The sequence below is a fragment of the Triturus cristatus genome, chromosome 5_2, assembly GCF_964204655.1.
Source record: "Triturus cristatus chromosome 5_2, aTriCri1.1, whole genome shotgun sequence".
In the NCBI taxonomy this organism is placed as follows: domain Eukaryota; kingdom Metazoa; phylum Chordata; class Amphibia; order Caudata; family Salamandridae; genus Triturus; species Triturus cristatus.
This window is the reverse complement of record NC_140588.1, coordinates 90,914,642-90,927,224: the sequence shown is the minus strand read 5'-3', so window position 1 is coordinate 90,927,224 and position 12,583 is coordinate 90,914,642. Positions and strand designations below refer to the sequence as shown.

At 38.3% G+C, this 12,583-nt stretch overlaps 1 protein-coding gene across 1 annotated transcript in view; it reads right to left on the bottom strand.

Moving 5' to 3' along the window:
- The window catches only part of CDH12 (cadherin 12), a 2,012,840-nt gene that overhangs the window by 48,636 nt on the left and 1,951,621 nt on the right, over nucleotides 1-12,583 (bottom strand). Inside the window, exon 10 of the mRNA XM_085606875.1 lies at nucleotides 905-1,041. Within this exon, the coding sequence (XP_085463001.1) occupies nucleotides 905-1,041 (137 nt within the window). The remainder of the gene's footprint in view (nucleotides 1-904; nucleotides 1,042-12,583) is intronic.

Sequence of the window (12,583 nt, the reverse complement as noted above, 5' to 3'; positions counted from 1 at the left end):
ATTTGTAATAGGCCCCTATGTCTTAAAGTAATTAATATTATGCAAGATGTACAACTAATTTTAATGCAACCATCAATTTCAAGTGTTTCTTCTCAAGTGAGAAGCAGAAATTGTAGGTTCTTGTAAACACTGATTGTAAAGAACTCTAAGGTTGCTATCTGTTGCAAACACAAGTTTGTGAAACTTGGCTGTTCTTCAATAAGGTTTTTTGTTCCATGGGTATTCAAGACACCTCCTAATACTTGAATGTTCCTCGTGGTCTTTCCCATGTCTTAAGTACCACAGAAGTTGAAAAAGTTTATGCTTGTCTCACAGGCTTTCATCAAATATTTTTCTTTTTGCCCCAAAAAAAGACTAAATGATCTTCATTTCTAAGGGTTTGGAGTAAAGAAAAATCAAACTTTGCATAGAATAATGAAACATAACTGGATTTTTCGATACCCTGTGGTAGGAGCATAATGTTTCACTTGGAAAATCTCAGACACACTGGAAGATTCTAACAGAAGAAACAGTCTTTTTAAATTTTGTGGCACAAAAATTATTGATTCAGCACAATCAGAAACACCTCTATTTTGAGTTAAGAATTCAGAGAAACATCACAAAAAAATGTATTTTTTTGCACTGCCAAAATTGTATACATTTTTATTTGCCCATTAACTCCTGGTGGGCTAGAAATCTTTCTGTGTAAATATATTGCCTGGAATGCTAGGTCGGATTCACAAAGATGTTGCCACTGTAATTCAGGACTAGGCCGTTCCAGGAGTACTACAAGAGTAAGTCAGAGCGAAATAGTTATGAATCGGGTCAAGATTCTTGGTTATCACCCTGGTCATTATTTAAACATTCAGAAACTGGATAACCCTATTTTGTCATCCTTAACGATAGCATCTCATGCAGAACTCACTTATTTTACTTGCAATTACAGAGACATTGTACTGCGCAGTGCTTTCTCTGTCAAGCAAATTGTTTGTTGCAATCGTCCCTTCTGTGGCATCTATCATAAAGTAACTGTCAAGCTCACTATTCCGGTCTATTGAATACCTAGAGAAGACATAGAAAACAGAGGATGTTAGTATGTTAAATCTTTGGGGGTTAATATTTTTATAGTCAAAATATTTCAAGAGTATAGCCCAGATACAAATAATTTCAGGAAAAAAGATTTACATTTGATCTGTTGGTTAACTTCTACAATTTGAGCAAATTCAAGAAACTTTAAGAATTCACAGACTATCGGGAGTGTTCCTGGAAATGTATGATATTAAAAGGAGTACTCGAATTGGTAATTATTTCTGCATGTGGAATTGTTACAGACCTATATTTCCCCATGTTTCAAATGTGACACAAAAATGGTATTAAACTTTTCTTTCCATTTGTCACCACTGAGAATTGTTACCACTTTCTCCAAACCCACCTATCATAATCCATTACTAGCAATGAAACACGATCATTTCTGTCCAACAAAAAAGTAGATTTTGGAGTGTTTCCAGGTGTATCAAAAGTCACCAACACATGATTTTGTAGGCATTCAGAAACCTTTTAAGATGGAGCCATCAAGAACCACACACAAAACCATGCCTAATACTATATTTCTGAACACATAAAATCCATTATGGTTGAATTACAATATAAATAAATTCCATAAGTGAAGTTAATTACATATTCATTGAATCAGGAATGGAATTTATGGGTTTTTACCCTCATAGATGATATGGCAGACATGACACACTGGGCCTGTTTCACAAACATTTTTGTTTTGTTTATGAGCAAGTGAGACTGACTCTTGTTGTATTCCTGACAAATACTACCTCTTGTGACCCTAACCCAGTAACAGACGGTAAAGCACATCACTCCACAGAGGCTGACAATCAATGACACACATGGGCCAAGCTCCAGATTGGTACAGTCTCAGAAGACAGATCTCTGAAGGCAAGACCAGTTGGGCAGGTCAGATGTATTGCATGAAATCAAGTTAATGTAACAGCCAATCCCTCAACCCTCCTCAAAACTAAAAACGATCTGAGCACTAAAATCAGTATAATTAATACCTGTTCAGCACAGACACATTGTAAAATAGATAACACTCAAGAATTGAGGAGTCCAGTTGGGAAGAAGAAGTGAGGTTTATTCCAGGTTCAAAGGTTCCATCCATCCACATAGGCTCCCCTGCATCAACGGCTCTCAACCCCCATCATTCTGTACCCCAAGGTTCCATCACCATGGTATCACTCAAGCATAAGCAACAGCTTGAGGTGGATACCACAATACCACACACTTTTCCTCTTTATAAACAAAAAACATACATCTGAGATAACAAACAAAACAATTAAAATAGGAGAAAGAACTACTAAAGCTATGCAACTACAATGGTAACTACGTAAGTTCCCGACTCTTCTAATTTTTTCTTCTGCTCCAAGAGGAAGTCCTTAAAATGTGGCAGCTGTGTTACATTTCTTTTTGATCTCCATAGAAGCAAGTCTGTAGGGAAAGAATTACACACATTGCCCTTCACCAAATCTTTCTTTAGAACAACCACCCAGTTAAGATTCCAAATGCGGGAATCTTCTGTTTTAACAGCATTAGTCAAAGCTTTGATCACTTTCTGTGGCTTCTGAAACATACTTTAAGCCTTTCTCCCATAGGAAACCCTAATCATGACCCAATCACCAACTTTCACTGAAGTAATTTTTACAGATTCCCTACAATCATAGTTAATTTTGCCAGCTTTAATTTTCTCAGCTTCTCTGGCTTTCCAATGCCCATCAGACAAAAGCATTCCTTCCCTTGATTCTGCATCATTCACCCAAGGTGGTGCCACTATGGTGTTGGGATACCTTTCTCTAAACAGCTCAAATGGTGTCCTGGCAGTAATGGCATGGGGAGAAACCCTATAAACCTCAACTTTTTTACTTATCTCTTCCTTCCAATCAAGGTTATTTTGTTTGACCATGGTGATGGTTTCTTTTAACACACAGTTGAAGCGTTCTACCATACCATTCGTCTTTGGATGATATAAAAAAAACCTCTTATGTTTGATAGAGCATTTCTCCCAAAATTCTCCCATTCTCTTTCAAAACTAGTTGTACCCCATTGTCAGTTAACAAGACACTGGGTATGCCCTCTCTCCCAAATACCTCCTTCAAAAAGGATACAACACGTCTAGTCTCAATGCCTCTAGATATTTTCAATTCTGGCCACCTCGAAGACATGTCAATAAGGACCAGAACATAGACCTCACACCCATTTCCTTGTACGGGCCCCAATATGTCTAGGGCTACTTCTTCCCATGTTTTGTTTAGACGATCCTTGACCACCATGGGCTGTACTTTGGGTTTCACAATCTTCTCACTCACAATGCATGAAATGCATTTCCTCACCAACCGTTCAACTTGCACATCCATACCAGGCCACCAGTAGGTCGACCTGAGTCTCTCTTTGGTCTTGGACATGCCCTGGTGACCCGCTTGAGCCAAACCCAATAGTTCTTGGCGAAGGGAAACGAGGAAAATAAGTCTGATACCTTGAAACAAAAGCCCATAATTCTCAGAGAGCTCATTTCTAACATTCCAATACTTTTCACCATCACCCTTAACTTTGGCATGCCAACCTTCCCTCAGTAAACGCATGACTTCTTGTGCTTCACACCACCTCTCTTCCATGACATCATCACATTCAATCTTGCATACCCATTCATCCTCCTCACCATTGTCATTACAATCTTCTCCTTCGGTACTTTGCACTAATCTTGAGAGTGTATCTCAAGTGTACCTTATTCTTTACACCAGGTAAGTATTTTATCTGAAAGTTATATTCCTGCAGTGCTACCACCCATTTGGATATTCTACCAGACACAGCATCAATATCCTTTTTTTTAAAAATATTTCAAATAGAGGTTTGTGGTCTGTGCGTACCTCAAACTTAGTGCCCCACAATAGATTCTTAAGCTTTTTAACAGCCCAGTGGACTGCCAGAGCCTCCCTCTCTATGAGGGAGTAGCGTAGCTCTGCCCCTCAGAGACTGCGCGAGAGAAACAGAATTACATTTTCAGAACCCTTACACTCTTGTTGTAATACCCCACCTAATCCTTTCATGCTTGTATCAGTGATCAAGACCAAAATTCCAGAAGGGTTAAAACTTCTTAATTTGGGAGTCTTCCCTTTCATTTCCTTAATTTCTTTAAATTCTGTTTCACATGTTTCAGTCCATGTAAATTCAACACCTTTGCATCGCAAAGTCCTCATATTAACGCATCTCTCCGCAAACCCTTTGCCTGCCATACCAAGAAATTTCATAAGTTCCTCCTTATTGGTAGGGGATACTTGTTTCTGTATGGCATTAACCAAATCATTCTTGATGTTACTCCTTCAGTTATTGTGTGACCTAAGTAATCTATCGAAGACATCTTAAATTTGCACTTGTTCGTTCTAACAGTAAGATTAAATTGATCAAAACTTTGCAATACCTGTCTTACTCTCACATCGTGTTCTTCACCGTCCTTTCCAAAAATCAACACATCGTGTAGATAAATCTTTACACCCTTCTGTCCCTTCAAGACCTTCTCAAGGGCTCTTTGAAGTCTGCTGACACCAACCCAAATGGTAATCTAACAAACCTGTAGGTGCCAAAAGGTATTATGAAGGAGGTAAGGTCTCTAAATTTGTCATCAAGTCTCTACTGATGATAGGCAGATTTAAGATCTACGGTAGAAAATACCTTGGCGCCCTTTAGCAGCATGAGCATGTCAGAGATCTTGGGAAGGAGGTATTTATCAACTGCAACTTGTTTATTTAACTCTCTTAAGTCAACACATTGGGGAAGATTACCATTCGTCTTCCTAGCAGCCACTACCATAGCCAACCACTGTATTCCTTCTACGTCCTCAATGAGTCTATCAGCTTTAGGTTTTTCTAATTCCATCTTCATCTCTTCCCTTACGGCAAATAGCACACCACGTACCTTTCCAGAGACTGGTTTGGCCCCATTGACCAATCGTATACTGTGAATGTAGTCACGAAGACACCCTAGTTCATTCCTAAACACCCTAGGAAATCTGTTTTTTAACATTTGAGCATAAATGTCATCTGAATCTTTTTGTACCTTCACCTCTTTTACTTGAAAATCCTCTTTCAAAATGATGGGGGGATCACTATTGGGATCAATGATCACAACAAGATCTCTCTGGTGAAACCAGCTCAGAATGCTGTCACCCTTTTGAGATACGTAGATCTTGGCAGAGGTATATCTTTCTTGATATTCTAATAAACCTCAAAAATAGCCCAAACATTTTTGGGGTTCTCCACCATAAGGACATGGCCTAATGTCAGGCTTTAAAATTGTGATTTTTTATATTGGAGATTGTACAGATACAATGCTTTAGAGACAATGGTAATTTTTGTCCCTGAATCAAACACTTTTGTTTTACTCCCTTCCACCATTACCTCATCCAAAGGACCTTTCTTATCATTAGCTTTCACCTGTGAACCAATTTGACCACAATCAAAATGAGTACATTCGTCACTGTCACCATTAATTCCATTCTGACTGCATTAACCTTTACCCTGTAAATTTTGGCTTTACAAACTGCAGCAAAATGACCTGTTTTTTTCCAATTTGAGCATGTAGATTTAAGTGTAGGGCACTTTTTGTCATTGGCAAGATGACCAATTTTCCCACATCTGTAGCATCTGGGGAGAAACGTTTTATTCTTTTCAACCTTATAATTATTTTCTTTTTCTTTCTTTTTCTTTTTTTCTTTTGAGGAACTTTTGACTAAGTGAACTACATTGCCCTTCGATTCTTCTTTTGTGATAACCTCTACACATTTTAGAGAGTGCTCAATCTGTTTTGCCGTTATTTGTACCTCATCCAACGAGGGATCATCTCTTTGCCACAAATCATCTCTGACCTTTTTCCATGTTACAACCAAGCATGAATTGGTCCCTTGTCCTTTCTTCAATTAAAGCACCAAACTTAAATGAATATGCTAACTTTCTTAATGCAGTGACATCATTTTCTACCAAATCTCCATCACTTTGAGTCCTGTGACCAAAATGGTAGTGCTCTAGAATGGTGCTTACTTTAGGTAGGTAATGTCTATCAAGTTTCAAAATACATATTTCACATTCTTTCAGATCTTCTCCCACAATCTCTGGTAGATGATTGAACACTTCTTGACCCTCCAAACCAGACAATGTAGAAGAATAGCCGTTTTCCTCTCTGCACTCAGAGAGGCACCACAAACTTTTGCATATCGTTCAAACACATTTCTCCATTTTTGCCACTTAATTGGATTTTCTGGTGACATTAGAAAAAACTGAGGTGCTGTGACATTTTGCATAGTGAAAGAAACAGTGTAAAAACAAAATGACAAAATACACTATTCAACTTAACAAATACCAGAGGTGAAGGTGGCCAGAGGTGAAGTATGGCTCCAACTCATTATAATGGAATTAGGTGCAAGAGTATTAAGTAGTTAAACCGTGGATAGTGTAGAAAGTGATAAAAAAAAACAATTGAAACAGAGTATATCAAAGAGTACCTCAATAGTTAAAAACAGCCATGAGTAAAATGAGTGTGCGCGTCCAATGTGAGTGTGCACATCACTGAGCTCCGAGTAGATGCAGGATCAGCAGGATCGAAATCAGCAAGAAGAATGCGCAACATAGGAAAGTGTGCGCATCACTGAAACTCGACTGGGTGTACGTGCACAGTGACTAGAATGAAATCATTCCGCAGAATCCGCATCGGAAAAGTGTGTGCGCATAAATGAAGGAGGATTCAAAATAATGAGAGAGAGGACGCTTCCTGATCCAAAATGGCGTTCCTAAAAAATCTTGTAACCGATATGCAAACTGTACACGCAGGGTGTGCATGTCACCGCAGGGAAATCCGTTTCAGGCTGTATCCGCCTTCAGACCTTAATCCAAAATGGTCGATGCGTAGAGGAAGTTGCTTGCTCAGCGTGTAAACGACACTGCCACACGTAACTCGGGTGCCCGGAGGAAGACGTCGCGGCTGCATACGTCATGAAGACGTCACCAAATGAAGGGTTGTGGTGGAAACAGGAGCCTTGCACTGATTCAAACTCACCACATGCATTGTCTTGTGAGGTGAGTGAGAAGTGACATGCACCTCAGTGTTTATGTTCAAACAGTGTAGGGATGATCCTGCGGGGTTACCTCCCAAACCCTCTTATTATGAGAAAAGTTGGGGAGAGTTTGCGTATCGAGTGCTCCAAATCCCGCAAACACAACGGAGTAGTTGTAGTCACTGTCCAAGATGATATGCCCTGGTAGTAGTCCCACAAGATAAAACAAGTAACCCAAAGCAAAGGGATAGTTGACTTTGAGTTTCCGTAGAGAGAATACTGCAAAAATACAAAAAATAAAGTAAAGAAGAAAATACAAAAACTCACATTAGATGTTTTCTGGTGTGGGCATGTTAGCCTAGTAATATGCAAATACAGAGATGGAGCGCAACAATGTTGAGACCCTAAACCTTAGGTAAGATACTGGAATTTGATCCCTCACTCATAGCCAGTGTAAAATAGATAACACTCAACAATTCAGGAGTCCAGTTGGGTAGAAGAAGTGAGGTTTATTCCGGGTTCAAAGATCCCATCCATCCACATAGGCTCCCCTGCATCAACCGCTTTCAACCCCCATCATTTCGTTCCTCAAGGTTCCATCACCATTATATCACTCAAGCATAAACAACAGCTTGAGGTGGATACCACAATACCACACACATTCACTTGACACTCATGACTAAACAGGAGAAACAAATGACACTCCATGGGCCTTACAGAAACATGGTTAAAAAACTCATTAGGTCATAGATATTGATAGGTTGAAATTTCAGGTGTATAAAATGACCATAGAATATGGAAACAGGGTGAAGAATGAGATATGGGACCAGTTTTTGCAAATAAGCTGCAAAGGAGTAAGATTCAAACGTACAATAGTTTTTTTGAGGGTGTAGCTACAAAATGCACTTTGAAGCAAACACTTCCTTTAACATATCAGTTATCTACCAGCACGAGTGAATCTTAAAATCTGTCTCAGAACATATAGGAGATTTTATTCTATGGGAAAATATTCATATGAACAAAAGAGAGATTTGACCTGAAGTACATAATAGCTTCAAACTTGTAAAAAAACTCCTGATAAAACCTGGATCAATGTTTTTCACAGAAGATCAAAGAACACAATCTAAAAGTATAACAACAGATATGTCCAGACCTCTTACTTATTATATCTCATTTCCTGAAAATGACACTTCTCACACCTTTCCATCCACCCAATCCCCTCTGTTTCACACAACTTAAGAAAATGCTTTATATTTCTACCTCACTCTACCTGCATGCAGAATGTTGTTGCCTAGTAACACACCAGACACCATCTTATGCCTGTATGTGCCAGAGCTGCCTCAGGCTACGGAGGCCTCTTTTAGAGAAACAGCAGCACGTGAACATCAATTTGGGTGTATGTTGCAGCCCACTATTATCCTTTGATTTGGCCTTACACTTCAGTTCCTTGTATCCTGGGGTGCATGGCCCCACCATTATTTTGGTTAGTTTAACCAAATATTTTGATTCAAGCCCCAGACTAAGCACAATCTTGTTTTAGCTTGTTATACTTGTTCTGATTTATTTATCATGAATATTTTAGATGTTGTTTTCTTTCCCTGTAAATGTCATATGCAGGATAACCTGCATAAATGGTAGGAGCAGCTGAGCTGTGTCCTGTATTTTACTTTGGGTCTTCTTTATTTCTACTTTAGCCTACTCACATGAAACACCTTGCTGCCCAGCAATGTGCTAGATGCCACTTACTTCCCAAATGTTTAGGAGCTGCCTTAGACCATGGAAGTAAAAGAGTGCTGGGCCTTACAAGGTTGACGTGGAGCATTGAAAGGGAGAAAGCATCATGAATACATTTCTAACTTGTGAAGCCAATGTGACACCACAATAAGGACCAAGAATCACTTAATATGGTTAGAGCATTTACCATGGATTACCAATCAATCCAGTATATAAGTAAACCTATAATAAGTTCAATATGTATAGAAATGGAACAGGAGCAGAAATATTTCAGTAGGTTGAGGTGCAATAGAATGAAATATCGAATTGCCACAATAATAAATAAACAGGTTACAGCAAATGGATGTTCTATATAGAAACTTCCTTTCTCTCTTCTAAACATTAGTCAAATATAGGAACATCTATAAAGGGTCATTATTTAGGGAGCATAGAAGGTGTTAGCCTGATTAGACTTCAGTAGAAGGCTTGGAATTTTTTTTATGTTTAGCATAAAGCTTCACACTCGCACGAATGAGACAAGCAGAGAGCTATGTACCTCTTAAAGTCTAAAAGAAATCGCAGTGTCTTCCAACTATGTGGACAACAATTTTAAAGTAACAGGAGATTCAAAAACAGCCTTATCTCTGTTCACACCCCCAGGAACCAATCAAATCATTACTCAAATGCATCTGCAACATCCCTTCAGTTTCCCATCGCATTGATTCTTGGACTGCAGTTCTCGTTCTTGAACATCTCTCCTGTCCACTCCTGGTATATGATGAACAGAAGGCCTCTTTCAATTACTAATACTCCACGTTAACTGCCAAATTCGCCCTCCAGGCATCACTATCAGTAGTCTAATACAAACAATAAGCCTTTCTTTAACAAACGAGAATCATGATAATTCATCTGCAAATAAAGAGAGAACATGCTGGCAAAGCAAAATGCATTTCAATTAAGGCCTGTAGTCAGGCTAAGTTTAACTCGGCATGTAATATGCACTTCATATACATGGTTATACATCCACATGTATAACTTGAAGAATAAATGTAAAATGTGAGTAAAAGAGTACATGTATACGTATTCAAATTTAACTTGAAATAGAATTATAAAAACATGAATAAAGAATACGTGCATACATGTTTATCCTGAGCATTAATGAATATGTGTATACATCTATAGTTGTTACAATTATTACAATACATTCATACATATAAATGCTTCACACATGTTAATGAAGTTATAGCACACAGTAAATATAATGTTGGATATATATATATATCATCATCAAACAAAGCGTCCCCAGTTTGAAGACGCACTCGAAGAGCAGATGAATTTAAAGGAAACTGGCATTTTCATTCAGATGCATTTATTTGCCTTACGCGTTTCAAAGCACTCAGCTTCTTGATCACAGACATGATGATACTGCGGAGAAATGGTAAAAAGGCACTCCTCTCTGCATGTCCATTTAATTAGCCCTCAGTGGGCCTCACAGGTAAAATCAACTAAGTGTTGCGTGCTGGGATCAGTAGTGCACTTTCAAAATTCCTTTACATTTAGTAGGCTTCTGTGCTGTGTCAAAGTGTTCATTTCATTAAAGAGCCCTCCAGCGGGCCTCCGAGATGAAAATGTTCTGTTAAATTTTCTCTTTTACTGCTGTTCCACTCAGGAAGATATTCTATATATAGATGTAGTTATAGTTAGGACCTACTTTGACCCCGTTTGACAAATCTTCACAAAATTTTCAAAAACTAGTGGGGCACTCCGGTCAGCTCCTGTCTTGAAAGTTTCAGGGTGATTCGTCAAGTGGGGGCTGAGAAAAAAGGTGAGTCCAAAAACACGTTTTCCCCATTTTATTTTCCACAGGAAAGCTACAGCCCGAACTGCTGAACGGAATTACACCAAATTTGGCAAAAAGATAGATCTTGGTTCCAAAAGATCCTTTTTTGTTAAATGGTGTAAATCCATTCAGTAGTTCCTGAGAAATTAAATAAAGAAAACTTTTCGATATCTGTGGCCGAGAAGGGTTCACGATCACTCCCGACCATGAGCTTCATTCTAATTGGCTGCCAACACTCCAAACCAGGAAGTGTTGGCAGCCATCTTGTGACTCGGTAGAACCGAGCATCACCCACTGAAGGGTATTCATTGCGGGACTGAGAACGAGCTACAGGAACCATAATGCTTGGATGAAAGTCTATTGTGGCGCCCACCAGGGGGAAAACACTTCAAAAATGCAGCAATTTGGTTTTGTTTGTCTTTCAGCCTCTTGAATGCTCCTGGCTCCCTCTAAGAGACCAAAATGCATCAGGGAATAAGAAACACCAGCGCTTTTAAAATGCAATAAAATCTGCCAGTTTCATTGAGATGTGTGAGGCTCATTCCTTCTCGCTGAGAGGGGTTTTCTTTCTATATATATATATATATCAACGAAAGCTCGCCCTACGCCTCCATGCCACTCCGCTGGAACAAAGCGAGAAAGGACCCAGATAGGTGCTTGATTAGTTTATTGTTACAAGCAACACTCCACCATGATGCGTTTTGGCAGCTCCTCTGCCTTGATCACATGACAGCGCTTACACGGAAGGATTTCATTTTTAAAGTGCGATTGCAAGGTCACATGGTGCAATGGACATAGAAAACAGATATATGTAATTACAACAGTATGTAACTCGGGAAAGAGACATCAGGCTTTACAATTCTGTCGCTGAATGCCTACCATTTTATGGTATCCTAATTGTTATGCCAACTATTAAAATAATATTTCAGGGCGTCATACGTGAAGAGTCTCTTAAGAAGTTAATTAATGGCATAAATGCCAGAGACATACGTGTTTTCCATTTGTTAACGTACATTGCAGAAAATATTTACATGGGACCTATGTGATAAAAAATAATTATAACCGTGCATCCGATAAATTGTAATAGAAAGTTAAGAACTAGTAAAAGAACCGGTGTTTAAAGTGTAATGTGTCAGTGCAAAAAAGTATATAAAAGGTATATAAAGGGACTGGTTGTTGATATATAACCTCCCAGTATATGTAAATATAATGGTAACAAGGATGGTTCTAGTGTCACAGACTAATGTTGTCTAAGCTTTGTATTCTGACGATAGATATCGCAGACTAAGGAAAAGAAGTTTCTTGCCCGTATGTTCAAATGGCGTATCAAAAATTATCTCAGCACAAAATATATGTAATCCGGGGGGTTAGATTATAGCCGGTCATTCCTAGCTCATCTAATATGAGTATAGGTGGCATAACAAAAATAAATACATGTATAGAATATATTAAGTATATAAATATATAAATAAATATAAATAGATAAATTCTTAAAACACACACATATTATTTGTAAAAAACCTCCCCTAGCAAAGTAGGTAAAATACCAACATTGTAACAGACCATCGTTGTCTGTGCAAAATAGATCATTTTTTAAAAGACCTTAGGTCGTGGGATATTTGAACAATTTGGCTGAAGGGAGAGATATAAAATTCAAACAATGATAGTAAAATATGTAAAGTGTAAAATACAAGTATGTTAAAAAGATTTTTATGTACATAAATATATTAAAAATTACTATATTAAAGAAAATCTTCCATATAAATATACAATCCTAACATAAAATATTATCATTTTGTTGAATCCTCTTCATCCCTAGCAATATATGTAAAAAAAGAGCAAGAAAAGAGAGAGGAATGACATCTTAACTCGTGCAGGTATCTCTAGTCAAGGTATGTATGCAGATCCTCGCTAGTATTAAGCCCCCCTGGATGTTTGGTATCCAG